Source organism: Chinchilla lanigera, unplaced genomic scaffold, assembly GCF_000276665.1.
Source record: "Chinchilla lanigera isolate Chin_1 unplaced genomic scaffold, ChiLan1.0 scaffold00146, whole genome shotgun sequence".
NCBI lineage: Eukaryota > Metazoa > Chordata > Mammalia > Rodentia > Chinchillidae > Chinchilla > Chinchilla lanigera.
In genome coordinates, this window is record NW_004955547.1 from 163,130 (window position 1) to 189,980 (window position 26,851).

A 26,851-nucleotide genomic window follows, 5' to 3' on the forward strand; every position below is an offset into this window, starting at 1 on the left:
GCCCTCCCCCGCCGCTGAGTCCCCGCGCCCCGGAGGGATGGGGCGGACGGCCCCGGCCGCCTAAGATGCCGGCCATGCGGGGACTCCTGGCGCCGCAGAACACCTTTCTGGACACCATCGCCACGCGCTTCGACGGCACGCGTGAGTCAGGCCCTGCCCCCTAACTCCCCGAGGAGAGCTCTCCTGCCGGGGCCCCGTCGGTCGCGAACCCACACTTGTCGGTGAACCCGTTGGTTCTCACGTTTGGCCCCTCAGAAGTTGGGGCCATCCGTTCCTTCCAGGCGCCGCCGCCTTTCTTCCGAAGGGCTCGGCAAAGTGGCAGGGCTGGAAGATGTCCCTGGGTGTGGGGCCTATTCTTGGGGCGCGAACCTAGACTTAGTCTGTCTGACCCATCCTATCCTGGCATCTGGCTCTGTTGCAAGGACTACCCTGGGACTGCAGGGGTGCTGGGTGCGGCGAGGCCCCAGAGTCTGCTGCCTGTCAGCCAGGAAGGGCTCCAAAGACAGATTTGGAGAAGAGGTTTGCAGAGGGAGACAGAGTAGGTGGGACTCAGGAAAGTACCAGTGTCCAAGCCCATCTACAGCCTAAACCCACCCACCTTGGGGAGCCCGTCCAGACCCAAAGAAAATGGGCTTGGAGACTCCCAGCAGACTGGGGAAGTTTGGAGGAGGCCACCTGAGCTTCTGCATCCTGGGTTACCAGGGCTCTGAGCTCAGGGAAGCAGGAAAACCAGATCCTCCTCCTCCTCATCCTCCTCCTTTCCCTCCTCTTCCACCTCCTCCTCCCACACTCACCCCCAGTGGGGCTGCCCAGCTCTCTGCCTAGCATGCTCCGTGGTCTCCGGCTCTGGATAAGGTGTGGGAACCCGTCACTGGGCTCTCCCCGCTCCAGGCTCCTCCATCTGCTTTGCCAGGGTGCTTGGCTCTGGCAGCCTGCTGATTCAGTGCCCCCCACTCCCCAGTACAAGCCTGGCTTCAGGCTCTGGTGTTCAGCCTCCATTCTTGCACCCCCATTCTTGATCACATTTGCTAAGTCCTGAGCCAAGTCAGGCAGCTAGGGCTGGAGCTCAGAGGGCAAGATTGACAGTGACCTGGGTTGCCTCCTACTCCAGGTCAGTTCCAGGAGGAGGAACCAGCCAGCCAGCTGGGTTATCTGACTGGTGGGTGAACCTGGCAGAAGTAGCACTGCTGCTGAGGCCAGCCTACAGCAGGCAATGCAGTCCTTTGGACACCCTCAACCCCACCCCTTACCCCAAGCTGCTCAGAACAGACCCCAGAGGGCAGCTTGCTATTCACATGTGCTGGTTCGAGAATGCACTCATACACATGCAGCTAGCAGCGGGCCCTTACAGGGCACTGACACAGGTGACACGCTGAGTCCCATTTGTAAATAGCTCCTACCTGGCACACACACACAAGATTCCTGAAGCTTGTCAAACCCATCCGTTGGTTACAGGCTTTGGGAAAGCAGGGGTGGTTGGTAGCCATCCCTTCACCCCATGCCGCCTCTGAAAGGTGCTCTCTTGCAGATAGTAACTTTGTGCTGGGCAACGCCCAGGTGGCAGGGCTCTTCCCTGTGGTCTACTGCTCTGATGGCTTCTGTGACCTCACGGGCTTCTCCCGGGCTGAGGTCATGCAGCGGGGCTGTGCCTGCTCCTTCCTCTATGGGCCAGACACCAGTGAGCTCGTCCGACAACAGATCCGCAAGGCCCTGGACGAGCACAAGGAGTTCAAGGCTGAACTGATTCTGTACCGGAAGAGCGGTGAGGAGCCACCTTGCCAGCTCACCCACAGTCTCACCCCGCTGGGGACCTGCCATGTCCACAGCCTTCCTCTTTCCCTTGCGGTCTTTCCTTGCACCCATCTGCCCTTCTCTCCCTTTTCTCTACCCCAACCCCTTGTCCTGGGCTCCTCACTACTCTTCTCACACTAGCTTCAACTCCCCTCATTGCCAAGTTTGGGTTTCCCACATCCAGCGGAAAAGCATCCCTGCCTTAGCAGGACGCATCTTGACAGTCACGTCTGCTCTCGCTCGCTCCCCTCTGCATCCAACCCTTGGCTATAGGGACCCAGACTGCTGCTCCCTCCCACAAGAAGCCCTGTTCCTGCTTGTGTCTTACGGCGAATGTCAGTGGAGCAGGGCCTCTTTCACCTTGGGCAGGGCTGAGCATGGGAGGTGGACTGAGTCTGTCTTTGTGCCCAGGGCTCCCATTCTGGTGTCTCCTGGATGTGATACCCATAAAGAATGAGAAAGGGGAGGTGGCCCTCTTCCTGGTCTCTCACAAGGACATCAGTGACACCAAGAATCGAGGGGGTCCCGACAACTGGAAGGAGAGAGGTGGGTGTGTCCATGGGCACTGCTTTGGTGGCTGTGGCTGGGTGTTGGGTGCCTCGGGCCTGGGGAAGACTTTGGCACCCAGATTGGGCTCGCAGGTCTCCTCCCCTCTTGTGCCTGTCTTCTGACTGGCTGAGAGGACTGTGCTGCTCCCATCTCTGTATGCCCAGGGACAGGACTCTTTTTCCAGATAGGTCATTTGAGACAAAGGTGAACTTCTCAAGTTAATTTTACTAAGAAACTGAAAGCAAACACATTCCACCGGAGCCGGTGCAACGTCCCTTCCCACCACCCGATAGGTTGAGCACAGGTGCACCTGGTTCCTTTTCCCTGCCACACACCTGACTGGGAAGCCCCAGCCAAAGTTCTCTTTGACTTCTTGGGTCTTTCCTTTCTTACACCCTCCAAGGCTGGGGCACGCCTTTGGGCAAGGCAGAGCTGACATCAGGTGCTGCTGCAAGGCCCCTTTGCCATCTGGGAATGCTAGGGGTACCCTCCGTTCTTGCCCCCACCTCAGGCCTGGGTCTGCTTCCCTGTGATCTCTCCAGTGTCACCCTCTGATCCCTGCACCTGGATCCTGGGCCCCTCTGAGCTCCCGTATCCCTCTGCCAATAGCCTTTACTGGCACTGCCTCCCTTCCCTGTGCCCCTTGTCCAAATGCCATCACTGCAACTTTTCCCTACAAACATCCCCTTCTCCCTTGCCTAGGCCAAACCTTCTCCTGAAAGTAGGCTCTCGGAGTATTGTCCATAAGCACCCCTAGGACGCTTCCTTCCTGGAGTTGGCGAGTGACCCCAGGAGGAATCCTGAGCCCCAACTCTGAACAGACAAAATAGTCAATGAGCTGTACCAGTTCATGGCCCAGCAACTGATGCCTTCCTCCCAGGACCCTGTGTTGGTGTATGTGCACACACGCGTGCACACACACACGCACACGCACCCATCTTCGCGAGTCCCTTCTCTTTTGCAGGTGGTGGCCGGCGCCGATATGGCCGGGCAAGATCCAAAGGCTTTAACGCCAACCGGCGGCGGAGCCGGGCTGTGCTCTACCACCTGTCTGGGCACTTGCAGAAGCAGCCCAAGGGCAAGCACAAGCTCAATAAGGTGGATTGAGAAGTAGGGCGTGTGTTGGGGCTGGGGACAAGGTAGAGGCAGGTGGCGGAGAGGGGAACTAAGCCCACCACAGACAATGTCCAAGGAGCCACCACCAGGCCTCACCAGCACTTTGGGGGTTGGGACTGAGGGAAGGAATCTCATGTTTGATCCATCAAAGGCATAGAAGGGTCTTGGCCTTGGTTTAATCCTAACTCTTGCTCAAGTGCTCAGCTAAGTCATTTGATCTCCCTGACCCTCAGTTTTATTATCTATAAAGTGGGGACCTCTGTGCCTATATCAGCTAGTGAGAGTATAGGGAGAGAGAGGAGGTGAACGTCTGTGCTGGATGCTGTCCAAACTCACCCTTTGCTGATGCTGTTTGCTCCCCACCTGGCCTGGCCCTGCCTCACTCAGGGAGTGTTTGGAGAGAAGCCGAACTTGCCTGAGTATAAAGTTGCTGCTATCCGGAAATCACCCTTCATCCTGCTGCACTGTGGGGCGCTGAGAGCCACCTGGGATGGCTTCATCCTGCTCGCCACACTCTATGTGGCCGTCACCGTGCCCTACAGCGTGTGTGTGAGCACAGCCCGGGAGCCCAGCACTGCCCGTGGCCCACCTAGCATCTGTGACCTGGCCGTGGAAGTCCTCTTCATCCTTGGTATGTGCGTCTGTGCCCTCTGCTCTGCCCGGGCCCCTCACCCTCAGGCCTCAATGAGGATTGTCTGCATGGCTGCCAGTGCCCCCCTTTCTCTCCCTGTTTGTCCCATTTTTGACCCATAAGCTTTGAAATCAGACTCAGGTGCCAAATGTGTTTCTACTCTGTGTTATAGGACCTTGCACCAGTCACAGCCACTCCAAGCCTCAGTTTCTCCTTCCATGAAACAGGCATAACAGTGTGTGCCTGCTAAAATTACCATGACAGCTAGGTCAGGCAATGTATGGAAGGGGCCTGGGACCCCACTACGTACTGAGCTGGTGCCCATTAATAAAGAGTAGCTTCGCACCTCACACTGACTCCCGCCCGGATTCCCCGCAGATATCGTCCTGAATTTCCGCACCACCTTCGTGTCCAAATCTGGCCAGGTAGTGTTTGCCCCAAAGTCCATTTGCCTCCACTACGTCACCACCTGGTTCCTGCTGGATGTCATCGCGGCGCTGCCCTTTGACCTGCTACATGCCTTCAAGGTCAACGTGGTCAGTGTGGCTGGGCTGGGTGGGTGGTGGCCTTTGGGCTCGTACTGGCAGAGCCTGCCTGAGGTGACCTCCCTGCCCCATCTCAGTACTTCGGGGCCCACCTGCTGAAAACCGTAAGGCTGCTGCGCCTGCTGCGCCTGCTGCCGCGGCTGGACCGGTACTCACAGTACAGCGCCGTGGTGCTGACCCTGCTCATGGCTGTGTTTGCCCTGCTTGCCCACTGGGTGGCCTGCGTCTGGTTCTACATAGGCCAGCAGGAGATCGAGAGCAGCGAATCGGAGTTGCCAGAGATTGGTACGGGAGGCTGGGTCTGTGGGGGAAGGAGGTGTGGGGGCCAGAGGAGTGGCGCCAGGCGGCGTGGGATGTGCAGGCCTGTGTGTGCGTGCATCAGAAAAGGGCTGGGCAGGGGCAGGCCTGCTCTCCACACAGGACAGTGCGACGCCTTCGGAGTCTCCGTTACCCATCATGTCTTCCTAGTGGCCAAATTTTTGTACCATTCTTTAAGCCCTTGGAGCCACTGCCCTCACAGCTTCCTCTCATGCCACACTCTCTAAAGCTTGTCCGCACCACCTCAGGTCCCCGGGCCTTGCCCCACTCTTGTCACCTGCACTGCCTCTCACGACGGAGTCCAGGCTCTCCCTGAGCCTACATTCAGCCTTGTCTGCCTTCCCTGCTGCTTCGCTCTCCTTCATTTCACCTCTGCTGCTGCAGCTCCTCCCCTGGCTCATCACCCACTCAGTCTTACTCTTGCTGGAGGTTTCAGCCACCACCTCTCCACCTAAAATGTTGCCTCAAGGGTCGCAGTGCCCCGTGTGGGGCAAAACCCTGTCCTCCGTGAAGTCCCTGTAGCTCCTGACCCTGCCGGCCACATCCTCCTGCTCTGTGAGGTGTAGCCCTTAGAAGCCCTTCTGAGTTCCAGGGGCTCCACACACGCTTTCCTCACATCTCTCCTCCTGCCTCACTTCCTTGTCCCTTGGCCATTCCACTGATGCCACTCAAGGTCACCACTTCCGTCCCTTCCCTTATTGGATCCGTTCATTTCCATCATTTCTAGCTTTCAGTGCCCCTCAGGTCAGAAACGGAGCATGCCTCTTCCTCTCCCACCCTGCAGCCCTCGGTCAGCTTTGCAGTAACTGACCTTTGACATGTTTGCAGCTGCTCAGGTGGCCTCCCATTCAGTCTGTTCCTTGGGTGGGTCAGCAGGAGTCCAGGTCAGTCTTAGAAACCTGCTCTCATCAGTTCCCCGGGGATGCTGAGGCTCCTGAGAGCCCTGTCTCCCTCACAAGTGCAGGAGCGGCTGCTCTGTGCCCAGAGGGCCCACTTGGTTACTCCCAGAGCACTCTAGTTGCTGGGCCCATGGAAACCAGGACACTCCGACAGCCGGCTCTTTGGTGCCTCCCCATCCCGGGGGAGCCTGTGGTGAAGGCTGCTCTCAGGTCAGCAAGCGCTGCTCTGACCCTGTCTCTGACCTTAAAAGCGGCCCAGACAGCAAATCCCCAGGTCAGCCCCCAGCCTCTGCAGTAGGCCCAGGGCACTCAAGATCTTGCATTCGTGAGGCTCCTCTGTTCTAGACACCTCGTAGGAATTGCTGATCTGCTGTCAGGAATATTTCTGAGCTGGATGTGATGGTACATGCCAATAATGCCAGCACTTCGGGAGACTGAGGCGGGAGGGTCAGAAGCTCAAGCACAGCCTGCTCGGTTTAGTGACTTACAGAGACTGTCTCAAAAAAGGGCCAGGAATGTAGCTCAGTGCAGAGGCCTTGGTTTCAGTCCCCAGGACCATACACACATAAAGAGAAGGTTTCTGGTCCCGGAGAGGCTCTGGGTCCTCCCGTGATGAACATGGGAGTCCAGGGACCAGCTGACTACTGGATTCTATTATGTATGACCCCTAAATTCTAGAGTAGTTTCATTGTGTTTGGAGCTGGAACTGGCCCACATTTGGAACATTTCCAAGTCCTTTACGTTATCACCTCCCCTTCCCCTTCCCAAGGAAACTGCCTTCCAGCTGGGTTCATGCCATATGCAGACCTCCCAAAGTTCAGCCCTAGGAAGAGAGGTCCTTGTGGGGAGGTGAGGCTGGCTGTGCAGGTGGTTGTGGCGGCTTTGTCTGCTGGAAGGCTGCACTGTGGCTTCTTTGCTGGGATCCGCTCTTCTGCTGCCTATGGTGTGGACAGTTCCTTCTCTAGATTCCCTTTAGCCCAGTAGACATGCTAGAGCCTGAGGGAGGTAACCCAGGGCACTTCTGAGTGTGAAAGCCACCAGCCCCCAGAACAGCCTCACCCTGCTCACGTGGAGGCAGCAGATCCAAGTCTCTCCACGGTCAAGACAGAGAGAAGTTCCCTGCCCTGTCCCTGTCTCTCTGCTTCCCACTACCCCGTCCTATTCCTTACCTTGACACTTGGCTTCTCCTCAGATACCCAACTAAACAGTGACTGTGAGGAGTCAGGTGTGCCCACTGCACCCTGATAGCCTGTCTCAAACAACAGGAGGGTGACCGCACACCTCGGTGCACATTCCAGAGCATGGAACTTGATGCCTTTGGTGCTGCCTGTACTTTCCTAAAGTCTTTATCTCCAAGTTTGACTCGTGCCTTTTCCTCCATCAGAAATGACCCCTACTCAGTTTCTTTGTATCAAAACCCTCCTTCCTCTTTGAGGCCAAGCACACGTCCCCCACCATACCTGCTTTCCTGAAGCCCTTGAGCCATGGCCCATCGCACTCAGGTTAGAGCCCCCCCGTGTGGTGCCTCTGGGTGTAGCTCCTGCCCAAGGTGGTTATCTGCTCAGGAGCTGGAGCCCACAGGACGCTTCTGGTGCTCAGTGAGCAAGGTTACTGAGGAAATGGGTGTGTGGATAGGACAAGTAGGTGTGGACCTTAAAGATTACGTTCAAAGTGTTGGAGTAAGTGTGGCACAGGATCTATGTATTTTAGAGGGGTGGGCACTGCACATGTAGAGAGGTAGCTCTGGTTGCAAGTATCAGGGCACTTGCCCTCCGCCTCTCCAGTCTCCATTAGCCAGTAGGTCCCCTCTGCCTTCTCCCATGGGCCCAATCCAGCACCCTGGAGCTCCCACAATCCTTCATCCAGGTTCGCTGTGATTTCTGGCAGCCACACACTCATGAGCCACGCAAATACACAGGCCTCTTGCCAAGGCCAGGCCAAAAAGTGTGGCCCCTTCCTGTGTGTGTATGCAAGTGTACGCGTGTGTGCACAGGTGCCTGCCCACCTGCAGCCTCTGGGTGTATGCACCTGTGTGCACGTGCATCCCCCATCCCTGCCTGTGCCAGCTTGCAAACCTGTGTCCCTTTGTCTCCCAAGTGGACGCAGGTCTTTTCAGTGTAAGTGGCGTGCTGTGTCTGGGCATCTGTTAGGTGCTCACATGTGTGTCTTTGTCTTGCCTGTGGGGGACCGTGCACCGTCCGTGTGCGTGCACCTGAGTGCCAGCGTGAGGTTGGGTGGTTTCTGTGGTTGTGGGAAGGGGAGCTTTCTGGAGGAGATGAGCCCAGAGAAAACCAGAAAGAACAGTATGGGTGAACGGGTTAAGGGCAGTGGCGTCACCCATCCAGCCTTAGGGGCTAGGCTGTGGCTGAATGCCGGGAGCTCCTTCCCTTACACTGCCCCTCCAGCTAGGCCTATTCCCTGAGAGCAGCAGCTGCCACAAGGGGAAGAGGGTGTGATTCTCCTTACTCCACTCTCAGCACCATTGGAGCCAGCTTGGGAGGTAGCCAGTTCTTCCTGTGCCTATCCTACTGAGACTTAAGGGGTGTACTGGGCCGGCAGAAGAGGGGACCATGGTGGGAAGGCTTGGGTTTGGGGCAGTTTCTGCATCTCCCCCGCGCTGCACCCCAGAGTCACCACATGGCGCTGCCTGCTTAGCCTCCCCTCTCGCCCTCCTCAGGCTGGCTGCAGGAGCTGGCCCGGCGACTGGAGACCCCCTACTACCTGGTGAACCGGAGCCCAGCTGGAGGGAACAGTTCTGGCCAGAATGACAACTGCAGCAGCAGCAGCGAGGCCAATAAAACGGAGCTGGAGCTCCTGGGTGGCCCGTCACTGCGCAGTGCCTACATCACCTCCCTCTACTTTGCGCTCAGCAGCCTCACCAGCGTGGGCTTTGGCAATGTGTCTGCCAACACGGACACTGAGAAGATCTTTTCCATATGCACCATGCTCATCGGTGGTGAGGCCTGGCCCGAGGGCTTCCTGGGGGTCCTCTCTTAGACTTCTGGCTCCAGGTGGCCCCTCCTTTTCCACACCCGCTAGAGCCCCACAGGCCAGAGGTTCTTCTGCCTTAGGTGGTCCACAGAACATGGGACCAGGCCTAGGTGAGGCCCATGTGCCCTGCCTAGGAGTGTGTGGGGTGAGGAGGGGCCAAGGGCCAGATATGTCCAGCATGGTGTCAGGCTAAGCCAAGCCACACCTAGAGGTGACCCCCTCTTGCTCCGCTCCCTAGCTCTGATGCACGCAGTGGTGTTTGGGAACGTGACAGCCATCATCCAGCGCATGTACGCCCGCCGCTTCCTGTACCACAGCCGCACTCGGGACCTGCGTGACTACATCCGAATCCATCGCATCCCCAAGCCCCTCAAGCAGCGAATGCTGGAGTATTTCCAGGCCACCTGGGCTGTGAACAACGGCATAGACACCACTGAGGTGCGGACCTCCAGGGCCGGGCCTTCCAGCCTTTGCTCCCTCTGGGTTTGCACTTGACCCAAATGATCAGGAGTGAGGGTGGATAGAGAGTAATGCAAAGTCTTGTCCTTCCTGCTTTCACTTTCTCTTGCGGGGACGGCAGCATGGAACACAGTGCAGCCAAGAAGGCCTGCAGCCTCCTCTCAAGTCCCAAGGCCAGGAAGAGGAAAGGGGCTTCGGAGAAGGGCTAAAAATGATGGAGGGCAGCAGACAGCCACCTTTTGGACTGCGCCCCTTGCCAAGTTGCGTGCCATGCAGAAGGCTTCAAGCCTCCTTCCACCCCTCCCCTTGCTCCCAAGGCTTCCCATGACAGAGGAGCGGGCAGGAGAGGATCTCCTCTTTTGCCCCTTCAGCTTTCTCCTCCTGATAACCTGCAGCTGTTGCAAAGCCTACCGGACGAGCTTCGTGCAGACATCGCCATGCACCTGCATAAGGAGGTCCTGCAGCTGCCACTGTTTGAGGCAGCAAGCCGTGGGTGCCTGCGGGCACTGTCACTGGCTCTGAGGCCGGCCTTCTGCACACCCGGCGAGTACCTCATCCACCAAGGTGATGCTCTCCAGGCCCTCTACTTTGTCTGCTCTGGCTCCATGGAAGTGCTCAAGGGTGGCACTGTGCTCGCCATCCTAGGTTTGTATGGGTGGGAGAAGACATGGGGTTGGGGTAGGGTTGAGAATTCATTCTGCAGAAAACCTGGGGAGGGGTTGCACACAAGGCCATGGGGGAGAATCAGCCAGGCTACAGGGGGAGAATCAGCCAGGGTGGAATCAGGAGTGGTCCCAGACCTGGGCAAAGCTCCCAGAAGACTCAGTGATGGCAAGGTGGTGACATGGGAGGGAACCGCTATCTCACAGGTGTTCCTGGGACCAAGTGAGTGAGGAGCCAGGCTTTAAAAGGATTGGATCCATGAGAGGCCAGAGGAGCAGCACTTCTTTTGGTGGTGGGGACCTCCCAGCCCTGGAGGTCCCCACCTTGATTTATAGTCCAGGCTGGCCTTAAACTTGTGGCAGTCCTCCTGCCTCAGCCTCCCAAGTGCTGGGATTACAGGTGTGCACCACCACATTTGGCAAGGAGCCACACTCCATGTCAGGAGGGCAATCAGACACTGAGAATGGAAGTGCGGTAAAGATGTCCAGGCAGGACTGAAAGAGGGGGAAACAGTATCGTCAGTGTACATACTTCTGGTCTTGGCCAAAGAGGGGTGAAGGTGAGGAATTCACTCCCTAGACAAGACACAGAGATTGCCCTTGTGGAATGGAACACAAGGCTTGTAGCAGCCCGAGGCCCCTTACATACTAGGTCTTGCTCAGATCTCACAGAACCCGGTAGGGCCAGAACCATTATCAAAGTCAGATTGATGCACAGCTAAGGATTGGCCAAAAGGGTTGGAACCTATTCTTGACTTGACTAAATCTCATGCTTAGATGGTGCCCCCAGGCACTTGGAGGAGTCCTGAGTTCAAAAAGAGCAGCTCTCAGGATGGCTGGACACGCCCCTCGCTGTATTAAAGCACAGGAAGCACGAGACAGGGGAGGCAGGTTCTGGGGCTGAGCCCAGAAGGCGAGGAACCCTGGGACCTGCTTGGGGGCCGCGAGACTCATATATGAAGTGGAGGAAGGTGCTGACCCAAGCAGGCTGATCACAGCTGACTCCTTCTGTGGGTCAGCTGAAACCCAAAGGAGCTGAGGTTGAGATCTAGCTGGTGTTCTACAGTGAAGGCTGGAAATACAGAAAAGAACCAGCAAGGCGAAGTCATGTTACCAGATGGCCTGGTTCTGGCTGGGTGCTGTCCTAGCTCCCTTGAGAAGGGAATAGGAATAGGAAGAAGATATGCCAGGCTGGGGATATAGCTCAGTGGCGCAAGTGCCTGCCTGGCAAGTGCGAGGTCATGAATTCAATTCCCGGTACAAAAAAAAAAAAAGAAAAAGAAAAAAAGAAATGCCACGGGGATCTTAGAACTTGAGAGGTAATGGGATAGTGACAGCCTTCTTGTCATCTTTCATGAGTTCTTTCACCTTCTGAGCCTACATGCAGAAGCAGAGTTCTGCCCAGGCAGTGTCATATCATATACTTGTACTGCTAGACATTTGGGAGGCTGAGCAAGGAAGATTATTTGAATCCATGAGTTCGAGACCAGCTGAGCAAGCACAGACTCTATCTCAAAAAAAATAGGGCTGGGGATGTAGCTCAGTGGTAGAGTGCTTACCTGGTAAGTGTATAAATCTGTGTTCTCTGGGTTTAGTCCCCAGTACCCCCCTGACACACACACACAAAAAAAAAAAAAAGAAAGGGAGAAAGAAAAAGAAGATTTATGGTACTCATGTATGGCTGGCAGCCCTTGAGTAATTTGGTGGAAATCCAGGTCAATCCAAAGCAAGACTGAGTTGTTGGTACTCAGTTTGGAGCCAAGGAAGCGAAGAGCTGGCATGGGACCTCTCAGCATGGCGCCTTGTTGGGTCAGGCATAAAGCCTCAGAAGAGCCACATGTGGTGCCCAGTGTTCGATGGAGCTGCAGGAAAGACCCTTGTGTGTGGTCCAGGCCTTTGCCTCCAGAATGTCTCCAGCTCAGTGACTTACGTCATTGCTCCATCCTCTCCTGGCCCACATGTTGTACGTGAACTATTTCCCACTGACTTGGGGGCGCTGGGTGCCCCATGAATGCCTGGTCCTGGCTTGCAGTCATGACCTGGTTTCTATTTGCCTTCACCCTGCTCTCTCCACCTGGCTCCTTAGCTGAGCGTCCTGTGCATCCTGCCGGCTGCTTGTGGTGGAGGCCAGCTTCAGGCTTACCAGTGTTGGTTTCGAGTCCCACCTCTGTGTACTAACTTCAGCCAAGGGAAGGGAGGGAAAAAGGGGAATGGGTGAGCTGAACTTGGAGGTGATGTTCAAGTGCCAACCTGGGGACAGTCTGGCAGTGATGGCAAACCTTTTAGAACATTCAGTGATAACAAGCAGCTGGCTACAGCACGCGTGCCATAGGTTCGCCACCACTGGTCTCTCATCTCTGAGACTATCTTCAGTCCTTTCCTGGTTCTCACTTTTTTTTTTGGTACCGTGTATCAAACTCAGGACCTTGCGCTTGGCAGGCAGGCGCTTGTGCCGCTGAGCTATATACCTGGCTTCCTGGTTTCTCACTTTTATGTCATCTCTTGGATGAGGACAAGAAACACACTTTGGCTATTCCAGTGAGAGAGCTCATCCTCAGAGAATCATGTTAAGATCTGGTAGTTCTTGAAAGGAACCAGAAGAATGGCTTGAAACCAAGAAGATAAAATTTAACGTGGTATATTCTGCACTGAAGTTTCAGCAAACTGTACAAACATGTAGAGGAGGCCTCTGAGCTTTGAGTGTGCTGCCAGTGGCCATTGTCTTCATCCTTGAGGATAGAGACAGCAGTTGTGTGGATGGTCTGGCAGAGAGGGCAGAGCTGCTGGTAGCGAGGTTCTTCCTGAGCCCAGATCTCACTTTGCCCTTGCTGGGAATGATCTAAGGGGACTCTGGCTGAAACAGAGAGAGGCTGTGAGCTTTTACTGGTCGTCTCTGTGTCAGGCAGTTCATCTACATTAACTTTTAATCCTCACTGTATCCCTGGACACAGACACGCATTGATTCTCATTGTCTCTATTCTCACTGATTTTTTTTTCTTTTCTCTCTCTCTCTCTCTCTCTCTCTCTCTCTCTCTCTCTCTGTGTGTGTGTGTGTGTGTGTGTGTGTGTGTGTCTCTCTCTCTCTCTCTCTCTCGTTTGTTTTGGGACAGGATCTCACTATGTAGCCCAGGTTGGCCTCAAACTCTCAGTGATCCTCCTATCTCAGCCTCCCAAGCGCTGGGATTACAAGTGTGTGCCACTCCGCTTGGCTGTTTCATTGACTCTAAGACACACATTTCCCTCTAACCATTCAACATCTCGGAGAGGTGTACAGACCTTAATTCATGTCATTTTATAGTTGCTGTCAGCTAGCTATTAGTCTCCGCTTGGTGGTGGGAAGCCCTCCATGGACACTTGGTAAAATTCAGAAAACCTTGCAGGGTGTGATGGCTCACACCTGCAATCCCAGTTAGTTGGGAGGAAGCAAAACCTTGGGTTTTTAGCTTAGTGGTAGTGCACTTGCCTAGTGTGTACAAGGTCTGGGTTTGGTCACCAGCAAAAAAAAAAAAAATCAGGCAGCTGCAGCAGCTCTTCGGTAGAAGAGGCAGCCAGGGCTTAGGAAGATGAAGGAACTCGGCTGCCTGATGTTTTCACTCAGCCACACAGGGCACTAAACTGTTGCTTCCAAATACTAGTCCCTGGACAAGCGGCACCTGACTCGCAGAGCTTCAGAACCATGATTGTGGGGGTCTCTTGTAGATACCATGATATTAAGGTAGGGATGGGACTGGAGGTCTGATTGTTTTAACCTTTCCAGAGAATTCTAATCAACAGCCTGTCTGAGAGCCACTAGAACTGATAGACTGTTCAGTTTTTCAGAGCTAACAGGTTGGGGTTTCACACAGGGGTTTTGATCCTGCAAGTCAGAGCCTGGGGCCCAGGCCCTTTACCGTAAGTCCGTGTGGGGCAGGAGTGAGGCAGGCAACAGGGTCAAGGCGTGGCCCAGGCTTCTCTGCTTCTCTGTCTGGGCTGGAAGACTTCACAGTGGGGTCTCACCTGGAAAGGCCTGGCTCTGTTGGGCAAGCACAGTGGCCTCTGTCTGGCCTTCCTCCTCTGTCCTAGTGGTTGAGGGTCAGGCCTCACTGACCTGACTCTGCTTCCTCTCCCCAGGGAAGGGTGATCTGATTGGCTGTGAGTTGCCCCGCCGGGAGCAGGTGGTAAAGGCCAATGCCGATGTGAAAGGGCTGACTTACTGCGTCCTACAGTGTCTGCAGCTGGCTGGCCTGCATGAGAGCCTTGCACTGTACCCCGAATTTGCCCCTCGCTTCAGCCGTGGCCTACGAGGGGAGCTCAGTTACAACCTGGGTGCTGGGGCAGGCCATGCAGAGGTGAGGGTGCTGGGTACACGCATGGAGGGGCTGGAGGCACCTGGTGGGGTGGGCAGAGGCTGGGGTTGATGGAATGCTAGGGAGGCATGGCCTGCTGTGAAAGTCCCCCCTATGCACACACACAGGCAGGGCCCCATGCTGTCCCTGCCTTTTCACATCCACGCACTTTGAAAAGCCAGCCTGGCCATATTCAGCCACCCCTCTCAGCCCAGTATACCCAGGGCTCATCCAGAGCAAAGTCTTAAGTGAGGGATGCTGCGCATGCTGGTGTCTGCTGATCCTCATAGACTGCGGGTGGAGGGTGGGCAGGGGGCTGGGCAGGGCCGGGACAGGCACCAGCCTTCCATGCTGCTTCTCAGGAGAGTCCTGTGGCTCCTTCTACCCCATATGGCAAAACATGCCTGTCTGAGGTGCTTTTGAATTTTCCTGGGTGATGTCACTAGTTCCAAACCTGTTTTAAGGACTGCATTTTCTTGGACAGTTCTGTGAACCTGAGGGACCAAGTAGCGGGGCAGTGTGTTCACGCTTAGCTAGAATTTTAAGGGCCAGCTAATGCGTCCAGGGCTCAGCAGCTTCGTGGTAGCAATAGCAAAGCAGATCACTCCTGGGCAGAGGGGCCGCACTGGGTATTCTGTTTAACAAAGATGGCTGCTGTGTTCTACAGGAGATGATGCCTTGGTAGGGGAGGTGAATGGGACATGACTGGCCATACATGCTGACTCCATGCTCCCACTGTCCCCAGGTAGACACGAGCTCCCTGAGTGGTGACAACACTCTCATGTCCACACTGGAGGAAAAGGAGACGGACGGAGAGCAGGGTCCCACAGCCTCGCCAGCCCCAGCAGACGAGCCCTCCAGCCCCCTCCTGTCCCCTGGCTGCACCTCTTCCTCTTCAGCTGCCAAGCTGCTGTCCCCACGTCGAACTGCGCCCCGATCACATCTAGGTGGCCGAGGGCGTGCAAGCAGGACAGGGGCTTTGAAGCCTGAGGCCGGCCCCTCTGTCCACCCACGGACACTGGAGGGGCTGCGGCTGCCACCCATGTCATGGAATGCGCCCCTGGATCTGAGCCCCAGGTGAGCAGACCCTAGGCCCCTTGGCAGGGCAGTGATAAGGCAGAGGCCCCAGCTGCGTACGCCTCACTCTGAGCACCCGTCCCTCCGTCTTAACGCCTCAGCCTGCAGGGTCCAAGCCTACCTCCTCCTGGAACCCTCCCTGACTCTGCCTTCCTGCTGCCTCACTTGCCCATTGGTGTGCACCATACCCTGCTCTTGCTGTTCCGTGTTGCTTGAGCTTCGTTCCCCAGCTAATACGCAAGCTTGTGGGGGAAGGGGCCACGTGTCAGCTCTCTCTTAGGACCCCCGGGTCCCCTGGCCAACTTGGGGCTACTGCAGTTTCTGTGTATGGACACTGGAGCACCCTGATCCCTGTAACACCACAGTGCGTACATGCAGTTGACCTGTTGTCCTGTTTGTTGATTTGTTGGGCCCACAGGGTCGTAGATGGCATTGAGGATGGCTGTGGCTCTGACCAGCCCAAGTTCTCTTTCCGGGTAGGCCAGTCTGGCCCAGAATGTAGCAGCAGTCCCTCTCCTGGACCAGGTACCAAGCCTTGGGTTAGGGTATGTTTCTGGGGGCGGTCCCTCTGTACCATGGACCTCAGGCACTGTCAGCCTCTGAGCCTGCTGTTGGAGAAAATGGTAGGGGCCAGAAGCCCTCTTCCGCTCCCTGGTCCCTGCACCACTGGATGAGGGTTTGGTAGTGAAGGCCAGCACGGGACCTTGGTTTGGGTCGCTGCTCTGTGAGCTTTCTAGCACTGGGGACTTCGCATCTGGCTCCAGCTTCATTTCTATAAAAGAGGTGGTCAGGCATGTTAAGATAATGGAACCAAAACCCTTAGCTCAATGTCTGGCTCACTGGCAGGACACGGGGCTGGGACCCAGGGTTCAAATTGCAAGGCCAGAAGCCCAGGGAAGTGAAGAATCCCCAGGAATGTCTGCTTCCCTGAAAGAACAAGGAACAGGCACGGAGAACAACTTCCTGAGGGGGAGGAGAGTGCTGGCAGTGTGACCCCAGGCTGCCGGGAGGGATTTTCCTGCCCTTGGCATTTGGGCAAAACTACGCTTCTTGGGCCAGAAGAGGTTATTCTTGGGAGTCAGGTTCTGCCAGGTCAGTGTAGTCTGTTTCACTGGGGGCTGAGGCTGGGAGGCATGCCATCTTTTCCCAGCCCCAGCTGATAACTTTATCCTGTCCACAGAGAGTGGCCTACTCACTGTCCCCCTTGGGCCCAGCGAGGCAAGGAATACAGACACACTGGACAAGCTGCGGCAGGCGGTGGGTGAGGGGCAAAGCAGGCGTCGGGAGGGAAGGGGCAGGTACTGCCTTGGCAGGAAGTGGATCCACTGATCCTGCCTTCTCCCTTCTCCAAGGTGATGGAGCTGTCTGAGCAAGTGCTACAGATGCGGGAGGGACTTCAGTCCCTTCGCCAGGCTGTGCAGCTCATCCTGGCACCCCAAGGGGAGAGCCTGTGCCCTCAAGCATCGGGAGAGGGGCCTTGCCCCGCCAGCACCTCAGGGCTCCTACAGCCTCTGCGTGTGGACACTGGGGCATCCTCCTACTGCCTGCAGCCCCCAGCCAGCTCAACCTTGAGTGGAACCTGGCCCCACCCTCATCCAGGGCCCCCTCCCCTCACAGCACCCTGGCCCTGGGGCCCCCCAGCATCTCAGAGCTCCCCTTGGCCCCGAGCCACAGCTTTATGGACCTCCACTTCAGACTCAGAGCCCCCTGGCTCAGGAGAACTCTGCTCTGAGCCCAGCACCCCGGCCTCACCTCCTCCTGAGGAAGGGGCCAGGCCTGGGCCCCTGGAACCTGTGAGCCAAGCTGAAGCTACCAGCACTGGAGAGCCGCCACCAGGGTCCGGGGGCCAGGCCTTGCCCTGGGACCCCCACAGCCTAGAGATGGTGCTTATTGGTTGCCATGGCCCTGGGACAGTCCAGTGGACCCAAGAAGAAGGCACGGGGGTCTGACCACCAGCCCGAGCTCTGTGCTGCACACGCGCTGCCCTCGGCTCTTCTGGCCAGCCTCAGGACTCCATGTTGCCCACTGGCTCAGGGCAGGGAGCCTGAGAACAAAGGCAGGCTTGGCCCTAATCTCAGACGTGGCCTGGAGCTTCAGAGACAGGCCCCAGGGATAGGAACCTACAGGTCTTCACTTCTGGGGCCCACCTCAGCCTGCTCTTGACCACTTTGTCACTCTTGCAGGTTGGGGTCAGAGGCCTGAGGACAAGGAGGGGTTCTGGCATCCTTTGCATGTGCCCGTCTCTACCTTTCCTTACATTTTTTATATTAAAAAAAAATAATAAAGAAACTACTTTGGAACGTAGTGCTTTTTATTTACAAAGAAAAACAAGTCTGAAGCTAATCTGCTGGAGACAAAGGAATGAACATGGTAACTGGGGAGCATGGGGAGGGCGGTCTGCAGGGAGGGGTGGGGCTCTGGCTGCAGGGAAACACAAGAGCCCCAGCCTCTCCTGGCTTCCCAGTGGCCCGTCCCACCCTCCCATCTGTGGGCCAGCAGCTGGGGCTCCTGCTACTCCCTCTAAACAAAAAGTTTTGCCAGAAGCCTGAGTTCCCAGCTCAAGGGGACTGGAATGACGGTGGAAACCAAGGCCAGAGAAAGCCCCGGGTCCTGCCCCCACTCCTCACTGTGGTATGATCTTGGCAGCCTCTGCCCGGATGAGGGCAATGAGGTCCTGGTTGATGAGGAAGACAAATCGCAGGCTGGCAATCTAGGTGAAGAGGAAGGTGACTCAGGACGGGGGACAGGCCAGGCCCACGCAGCAGCTTGCCACACCCCTGGGCTCGTCCTGGCCTCTCCACCCGCTTCCCAGCTCACCTCCACCACAGAGTTGTTGCTGAGGCGCCATTTGGAGCCACACAGCACAGGCCGTCCGTCAATGTAGATGGGCCGTCGGCCCTCGTTGGCAATGAAGAAATCCCCGTTGTTCTTCAGTTTGATGACACCTACATAAGCAGAGAGGAAAAGACCAAGTGGGATTGGGGAAGGCCAGAAGACAGCCAGGAGTCTCCAGGTACTATCTTCGCTTCCTGGGATGCCCAAGTCAGAGGTCTTGAAATGCTGGTTCCTTCAACCTGCCTTGGCTAGTCCACATGGGTTCCCAAGGCTGGAAATGGCACCAAGAGGCTGGGGGACATCCACACACGGCACCCCCTGGGTGGCAGGGGTAGGTGGGTGACGCAGTACCTTGCTTCCGGGAGATCTTCCAGGCCGGACCCTCCAGAGACAGGTCCACATCAATCTGGTTATCCTTGGTTGCTCTGCCCAGGGTGATCTAGGGAAATGGGGCAGGTGAGGGCTGGGACCTAAGGAATGGAAGATGGAGGTCCACACAGGGCAGGCAAAGATGAAAAATCACGACTAGAGAGAGGACAGTGACAGAGGAGGGATGCCAAGAAAGGACAAGGATGGGAAGGACCTGCCTCACCTCACGTGAGCGCATCAAGTACCGCACCATGCGGCCCCGCAGCACCGCCAGGGTCTGGTTGTCAAAGTCCGGGGAGCTCATGCCTGGGGAAGGAGGAGGTAAAGAGGGGCCTGAGTGGGAGGCAGGAATCAGAGCAAGCAGCAAAGGGAGCTGGGCCTCGGGGAAGCAGGGTGCACCCAGCTAGGCAGCAAGAGTGGGCTCAGGATGGGGTGGGGGATTCTGAAGAGTGACCCTTCTGCTCCCCCGGCCTCCTCACCTGTAATGCTGTCCACCAGCACCTGCCACTTATGCAGTTCCTGCTCCAGCTGTCGGATCTCTCGCTTCTGGCGCCGGTCAGCCACTGTCAGCTCTGGGGTTAGATGGGGTGGTAAGGAGAGAGACTCCAAGGCTACCAGCACTGAGTACTGATCCTGGAGTTTCCAGCCCCTCACAGTCCCCACCAGGGCACACTTACCATGCTCCAGGACCTCATCCCGCATGTCCCTGAGGGTGAGACAGAAGACAGCAGGTCCACTTTCAGCTCTCCTGCCATGTGGCTCATTAAGGTAACCCCCACCCTCTAGCCAAATGGCCCAGCAGGCTGCTTCCTAGTGGTGCCCGGCCACCTTCCCCAGGACTAGTATGGGAGTAAGGGTAAGGCACGAGCCTCAGTGGCCCCCAGAGCAGGGGTCACACCAGCGAGGCCAAGCACCATCACTGCAACCAGAGTCTGAAGGCCGAGTCGGGCTGGGCAGCCTGGATGCTCTACCACAGGACACCCGGCTTTCTCCACCCTGCCAGGGCCCCAGCCACTCACTTGAGCTTACTGTCATCAATCAGGTCCTCTGCATCAGAAAAGTTCAGCACTTGGTCTCCCTTGGGCAGCGGCTGCACTGAACAAAAGACAGGAGGATGAGTGCTGAGGCCCCCCTCAAGCTCAAGCTGCTGAGCCGACAACTGAGCTAGGCAGACACCCCCAGGACAGAACCAGAGGGAAGGGCCAGGACTACCCCAGGTAGCTGAGGGCAGAGGCAATTCTAGACAGGGCAGGAAATGCAAACTAACCTTTGCCTGGGGTTCTGGATGTGTGAGGGGCTTTTGAGGTACAGTCTTGAACTAAGCAGGTAAGACACTGCTCTTACTGAGATCCATTTATAGACGTGGAAACGCACACAGAAGAGTGCTTCAAGCTATTTTACCCTAGACTGATTCCAACTGCTCCTTCCGGCACATCATGTACTTCCAGCCTTTCCTACCACACCGTGTGAAGGCCAAGAGCACATATCACTGGAAAGATGTGCAGGTGTTAGTGCCACACTCAGGCCAGTGTTTGGTTTTCTCAGTACTGGGAACAGAACCTAGGGCCTGCACACTGAGCAACACCCCAAGCCCTTTTTATTTTTTGAGATAGCACCTCTCTAAGTTGCTAAGTTGGCCAGGATGGGCTCAAGCTTGAAATCCTCCTGCCTTAGCCTCCAGAGTGCTAGGATTACAGGCATGCACCAGTAGTTGATTATTTGCAACCATGACCTGCTCTCAAGTCATGAAATTACCACCATTTTTAAAAAGAACAAAATACAATAGGATAATATCAGAAGTCATCTAATACATGTAGGATAAATATTGTTTTGTGAAACTTTTTCAATATATGTGGTTACTAGGGGTTGAACCTAGGACTTCACGCATGCTAGGCAAGTGCTCTTTCACTGAGCTGCATCCCCAGCACAGGTTTTTCAATTTTTTTCTGATGAAAATATAAAAGGGATTAAGGTACCCAAAATTTGAACATGCGCTTTTAGGCCAGGATTGCAGTACATGCTCTGTAGCAGACAGCAGCAGAGTGGCTGTCAGCTCAAGAAGGGAGGAGGCAGTATAGCAGCCACAAACACTCTTCATCCCCGCCCCCGGGTAAGAATGCATAGGGAGATGGCACTGGGGTGGTCACCCCCCCAAGTCCCTACCACCAGGGCTCCCTGAAGTCCTACAATGCTAAATGTGCAACTGACTTGACAGCTAAGCTGTGCACACAGTTCCCAGGGATTCCAGCTCTAAACAGAAAGGAGAATCTTAAAACAAGGCTTTCAGTTAACAAAATAACTTTCAAAATACTGACCAAGGAACAGGCTATAGCAGTAAAAACAAACTTTATCCAGTATGTCTGTGCTGCTGGAATGCAGTGACAGCTAAGTCTAGGGAAGAAGCAGAATTCTGGCAGCTGCAGAAATAAAGACAGCTGCGCCTGGACCACTAAAGGAGGAAGGACCACCCTCTACAGTTCTGCAGGAACATCTTTTTCCTACCCAGAATCTGCAAGACCCTGGTAGTGAGGTAAAGGGCACAGACAAAGCTGCATTTTCAGGACAGAGTAAAAGATGACCGGGAAAGAACTGGGCACAGTGGTACACAGCTGGAGGCTGAAGAAGGAGGAACACAAGAGAGGAGAGAGAGGATAGAGACAGAGAGAGGGGAGGGAAAGAGAGGGGAAACAAAGAGAGAGACACACCCTGAGAGACAGAGAAAATGTACTAATGTATCATTGTATAACATAACGACAAAATGTCAGGAAAAACCAAAAATAAAACAAGAGACAGCAGTTGACTATCTGGACCTTTTGCCCATGATTACTGACAAGCCTGGCTACCTTTATGAAGTCACAGACCACTGCAGCTGCTCTGAAAATAGTAGTTTTTGTTGGAAAGTAAGGCAAAGAGGACACCAGAGGCCACTGAGAAATTTGTTGCAGTTAAGGGCAGCTGTGCCCAGAGCACCGTACACACACACACACACACACACACACACACACACACACACACACACGCCCACTTATTTCGCCAGCTCCCGGATGTTACCTGTCTGGTCTTCCAGTAGATAATACTGCTTCATGAGCTGCCAATGGGCCTGCAGAGACTTGGCAGTACGAGCCAAGTAGAAGGCATCAGGGTGTCTGTGCAGCAAGTCCTGGAAGGTCTCCAGGGTAGGCTGGCTGGTCTGGGGGCAGGAAACAAGCCCGGCGTGACTGGGTTTTCTCACTCTCACCTCTGCCTTCCCTCCTGTTCCTGTTCTGCTCCCCTCCCTGACCCCACTCCCAACCCGACCTAGCGGGCCTGGCTCCTCCTGAAGACTACTGCAAAGGCTGCTGCACATGTGTGAGCGTCTGCATATGCACCCATGCAGACAATGGGCCAGGGTTGCCCCAATCCTTAACTTCAACCTTGCGCCCAGCTCGGAGTCTTACCGATCCCACTTTGCTCAGCAGCTGCTCCTCAGCCTTGCTGAACAGGGCCTTGCTCTGGATGGCCGCAATGGCCTCCGGGTGCAGCTGCCTCATGGCCTGGCAGGCCAGCCTGGGTGTGAAACGAGACAGAGGGCAGAGCTGAAGGGAGCTCTGTGTTTCCTACTTCCATCAAACCTGCAGGTACTTGAGACCCAGAACACAGAGGGTAGACCCTCAAAAGGAAAAGCCAAATCCCAGCACTCAGGAGGCCTGATTTCCAAGGTGAGTTCAAGGCCAGCCTGAACTACATAGTGAGACCCTGTCTCAAAAAACCAACAAAAGCCCCTACAAAAAAATAAATAAATAAAAAAATAAAGGAAAAGCCAAAGGCTTAGCATAGCACCTGTGTCCTCATGAGTTTGCCAAATGAATGAACAGGAAACCTAGAAAACTAAAGCTGCTATGTTTCCTAAAAGCCCAGTTGTGAGGCAGATCCTGTGTGCAGAACCCAACCAAGTTTTTTGTTTGTTTGTTTTGCTTTTGGTTTTTTGAGACAAGGTCTCACTATATAGCTCAGGCTGGCCTTAAACTATGTAGTTCAAGTTGGCCTTAAACTCACTATGGCGACCAGACTGGCCTTGAACTCACAGCAGTCTTCCTGCCTCAGCCTCCCGAATGCTGGGATTACAGGTGTGCACCACCACACTTGGCTCCAACCAAGTTTTATAGACACTGAACTCTGAGATAGAGGACGAAAAGTGTGTTGCATGTGTGCAGTTTATTTGGAACCTTGGGTGTGAAAGCTAGAAGGGGCCTTGGTGATGTTCTGGTCTGACTGCTCTTCTTATGAGGAAGAAACTGTGAGGGGTCACTGTAGACAGGCTTCGAGGTGACCTGCCCAAAACTATAATGCACAGTAGTGGAACCGGGGCTCTCGGCGCTCGGATGGGCTTTTCCTCCCACACCTTTTCCTCTGCTTTCAGACTACGGCGCTTCTGGCATTGGCTGGAACTAGCTGGCTGGAGGCAAGAAGAAGCTTCCCTATGAAGTTCAATGGGTCCCTGGATCATCCCAGAGGATGTAAGGCCCAAACCCCTGCCTCTCAGGCCCTTCCTCTGCGAACCTCTACAATCTAGACCTTCTACTCCATGAGCCAATCTGTTATCCCCAGTACCTCTCCCCTGCTAGAGCCAGCCCCACTTACTTGGAGATGACAGGATCATACAGCAGGGCGTACCAGCGCTCCTGGACTTCTCGAAGGGTAAAGCGGCAGCTGAACTTCACGCCCAGGTGGACTGATGTCAGGTCGTTGGTCTGCAAGGCCCCAGGTGGGTATCTCTAGCCTCAGTGCTGGAGAGAACCCTTCCCATATCACCCACAGGGCCCTGCTGGGCTGGTTTAGGAGCTAGGAACTGGAGACTGAGTGGAGAAGACACTAATCCTGTGGTGAAGCACACTACCTGCAGCACAGCATTGATGAGCAGGAGGTCATCTGCAGGTTTCCAGCGGCCCAGATCCTTGGTCACCTGAAGCGGCTGCTTGCTCTTCTTTACACGCTTAGTGAGTCCTGGGGCTGGGGCAGGGCTGGGAGGCACAGGAGTGCTAGGGGTCTTCGATACCTGGGTTTGGGACAGGAGCAAGTGAGCTTAAAGCTGGCAACAAGACAGCTGGGCTTCAGGCCTAGTGCTTCACATACTGTGAGGCAGCTGCAGCCTTAGTTGATAACAGGAAGCCAGGCAGGGAATTCAGCTTGCTAATACCCACCCTACCCCCGCCAAATTATTTCTACATAATCATTGAACATATGGGGTCTTCTCTTTGCTGGTGGTACCCCAACCCTAGAATGGAGGGTCAGTGGGTAGGATACCAGGAAAACACTCTTGCTGGTACAGTGTCTGGGGCCAGAGCAATGCCACCTGGGGGTTATTTTTACATCCTGCAATGCTTGGAACAGGCTGTCTGCTCCCAGAATAGATGCTTGCTCCATGCCTCCCACAATGAATGTGATACAGGATGCAGTGGCGGGGGGCGGGGGGACAGCAAGAAAGGAGAGTAGGAAGAGATAGAAAGGAGGGATCTGGGATGGGGGCTGGGGCAGCTCGGTCCTCTCACGAGCCTCCTCTGCAGAGCGCTTGGCAGCTGGCAAAGATTCTGGGGAAACACAAAATCTGGCACTGCTGCTGCTCCTCTCCCCAGCCCACCCCCACCTCTCAGTTCCTCACCTTCTTCTTCTCACTGGAGGAGGGTTCACTCCCTGAACAGCGCCCTGGTTCCACCCCACTGGCCCCCTTGGCTCGAGTGGAGGACTTCGCCAGGCTGCTCTCCACCAGCTCATCATCGAACTTCTTCCTCTTGATGAACCTGTGGGGGTCCTGCCAAGTGAGCCATCTCTACCCCTCCCTGCTGCCCTCTCACACCTTCCCAGCCTGCAGAACAAAGGAGGCTCTCAGCAGGAGCTAACTGCTCTGCTCTTTTCACTTTCTACCAGAGCTGGGCTCAGTGGCATGGAACTGCCGTACTCCAGCCCTCTGAAATACTGACTGACAACTGCGCACAGATTTCCCATCAGAGACTGAAGCTCTCCCTCCCCACCCTGTGCCATGCGAGGGACTGGCAGGGGTTAAAAAAAAAAAGCACAAGGTTCTGTTTAGGCCCCGGAGTGGCTCAGGCAGCCAGTTCCAACAGAGGCGAAGGCAGACAGAACCGAACGCCACAAGCTTCCTCCTCTACCCAGTCCCTCCAAACCGTGACTACCTGGAGGAGCTTCTCCGCTTAGGAATGGTGCCCAAGGCCTGGGAGGAGGCTCTCTTCTGCCCTGCCAGGGACTCCTCATCCTCTGAGCGGCTGGCAGTGCCTGATGCCATCAGAGATGAATCTAGCAGCCCCTGAGAATCTAGAAAGAGAATTAGTGAACTCAGGTTTCCCAAGTGGCTACCAGAGCCCTCAGCCTCTGCACATGGGGCTCCTCCTCAGCGCCCTTCCCCTGCCAGCCCTCTCAGCCCCTTCCCTGGCTCCTCGATGGTTTACAATGACATTTCCTCAGCCATCCAGATCCCACCTGGGCTCAGACCAGCCGACTTTCCATGCAAGGCAGTTCTCCCAGTGCCAAGAGCCGTGTCATGCAGCACACAGTGCTCAAGTCAGACTGGTGATGCTGACACACCAGGCCCTACGCATACTGCTCCCTCTGCCATCAAAACGCAGCGTGCCACAGGGCAGCAGCTCAACAGCAAGTCAGTCAACTGTGGCTCTGCCGAAAGGTATATAGGTGGTGCCAGCTCAGCAGGAGGTGGCACTGCCCGGCCAGGATGGAAAGATACATGCCAGGCACTGGGCAGAATCAGCTGATGCTTGGTGCCCAAGCCTTTGGGGAGTTGGCCCAGCCTCATACTACCTTTGTCCATTCTCTTACAGTCCCACAGCCACTGGTTCCAAACCACAGGGCTAGGAGGAAGGGTCCGGCGCGCTCATCCAAGGATCCTGACCAGGTGGGCTTAGAGGCTGAGAGGAAATTCTGCAAAGAAGGGAGGCTTTCTGAGGCTGAGGTTTCCAACTGGCCAGCCTCCCCTCCTTATACTGGCTCAGGTCCCATACGCTAAGGGAAACATGGGAGCAGAAAGAGGAATAAAACTAAATATTACTGTTTATAAAACAGCACCCTTGTGACAGTCAATGATACTTTTAAGAGTATATAGCTGGGTATGGTAGCACACGCCTGTAATCCCAGCACTTGGGAGACTGAGGCACAGGACTGCCACGGGTTTGAGGCCAGCCTAAACTACATATTGAGACCCTGTCTCCAAAAAAAGTTACAGACTCCAGAAAAATGTACAAACATACTATTTTAGGAGGTTCACAGAGCCCTCTAAGTGTTAGGTTAAACACCTGACTATAAATTAGCAAGGACAAGGGACACTTCTTTTCTTCAGCTGCCCCCTCTGCAGCAATACTACCTTCTCGTAGACCACAGCAAGGAAAAGGAGAGCGATCCAGAACACCAATCGGTACTTTTTTTTTTTTTTTCATTTACAGCTTTTGCCGAAATGGGTGGTACACCTCGTGCAAACTAAAAACGTGAGGTCTGAGGACTGTGTGATTATCACCTGCAGGGGCGATTCTAACCCCAAGAGAACTGAAGAGCGGGACCTGCAAGGGGGCTCTGCTCGAGGGCCCCGCCCCTTGTGACCAGGATGGCTCTCTGGGCAGCGCTGCGGCCCTGCCCCTAGACGTGCTCTCGTGCTGCTCCACAGAGGATACGGCTGGGCGTCTTAACATCTGAGGGAGGGGTGATGGATCTGGATCCTGCAGGCAGACTGAGGCAAATTCTGCGCCCTCCTTTCCGGCCCTCCGCCCCTCTTTCTCCCGCTAGAGCACGCCCAAAGTGGGGGATAGACCAGGTCCTTTACAGGGGCTCAGGATAGCAGTGGTGAAGCAGCTCTGCAGCTCAAAGAACAGCACCAAAGGAACCTCAATGCTCCCGCAGCCTCGGTTTAAGTCCCACGGGATGGCAGCAAGGAAAGGGAGCCAAATCCCACGCCAATTCTCACCCCCACCTTCAACATGCCACCTTTGCGCATGCGTAACACCTCAGGCCACGTTCTCGCCCGCTCTGACCCACGCATGCGCAAATTTTCGGGGCGCTACCGGGGCGGGGCGGGGCCCCAAAGCTTATGGGGCTGGTCCCCGGCGGCACTCCGGGAAACTCCATTTCACCCCCAACTCTACTCGGAACCCTCAAAGGCGAACCGTGAGGTCTCACCATTCCTAGGCTGCCAGCTCCAACAATTTCTCCCCGGCGACAGCAGCAGCCGCGGGGTCAGAGCCGGCTTCCGTGAGATACATCTACTTCCGGGTTACTCACAAGGGTC

General features: G+C 55.5%; 2 protein-coding genes and 1 long non-coding RNA gene across 3 annotated transcripts in view; 1 reads left to right on the plus strand and 2 right to left on the minus strand.

Moving 5' to 3' along the window:
- The window catches only part of LOC102030671, a 14,622-nt gene extending 13,100 nt beyond the window's left edge, over positions 1 to 1,522 (minus strand). The window contains exon 1 of the long non-coding RNA XR_264895.2: positions 1,401 to 1,522. This is a non-coding gene — a long non-coding RNA (uncharacterized LOC102030671). The remainder of the gene's footprint in view (positions 1 to 1,400) is intronic.
- Kcnh3 (potassium channel, voltage gated eag related subfamily H, member 3) lies at positions 1 to 17,663 on the plus strand (the record flags this gene model as incomplete). The annotated part of the gene is given in 15 exon segments (XM_005411830.2): positions 1 to 141; positions 1,529 to 1,762; positions 2,203 to 2,337; positions 3,305 to 3,438; positions 3,844 to 4,087; positions 4,466 to 4,623; positions 4,710 to 4,917; positions 8,527 to 8,805; positions 9,079 to 9,278; positions 9,695 to 9,944; positions 14,072 to 14,289; positions 15,032 to 15,363; positions 15,782 to 15,888; positions 16,544 to 16,620; positions 16,716 to 17,663. Coding segments are annotated over 15 exon segments (3,249 nt in total). The 3' UTR covers positions 17,313 to 17,663.
- Positions 17,654 to 26,851, minus strand: Mcrs1 (microspherule protein 1). The gene is made up of 15 exons (XM_005411829.1): positions 26,743 to 26,851; positions 25,378 to 25,497; positions 24,738 to 24,876; positions 24,206 to 24,344; positions 23,444 to 23,602; positions 23,188 to 23,297; positions 22,005 to 22,113; positions 21,619 to 21,757; positions 19,587 to 19,662; positions 19,245 to 19,273; positions 19,047 to 19,139; positions 18,791 to 18,873; positions 18,550 to 18,637; positions 18,181 to 18,308; positions 17,654 to 18,073 (listed from the first exon to the last, which is right to left on the minus strand). Exons 2-15 carry the CDS (start codon positions 25,385 to 25,387, stop codon positions 17,987 to 17,989), a joined length of 1,389 nt encoding a protein of 462 aa, XP_005411886.1. The 5' UTR covers positions 25,388 to 25,497; positions 26,743 to 26,851; the 3' UTR covers positions 17,654 to 17,986.

What these genes read in the sequence shown, in the direction of transcription:
- Mcrs1 (XM_005411829.1), bottom strand. An exon ending in TCATCAATGCTGTGCTGCAG is followed by an intron (nt 23,298 to 23,443) that starts GTAGTGTGCTTC and finishes GGGGCCTTGCAG; the next exon opens with ACCAACGACCTGACATCAGT. An exon ending in GCAACAACTCTGTGGTGGAG is followed by an intron (nt 18,074 to 18,180) that starts GTGAGCTGGGAA and finishes CTCTTCACCTAG; the next exon opens with ATTGCCAGCCTGCGATTTGT.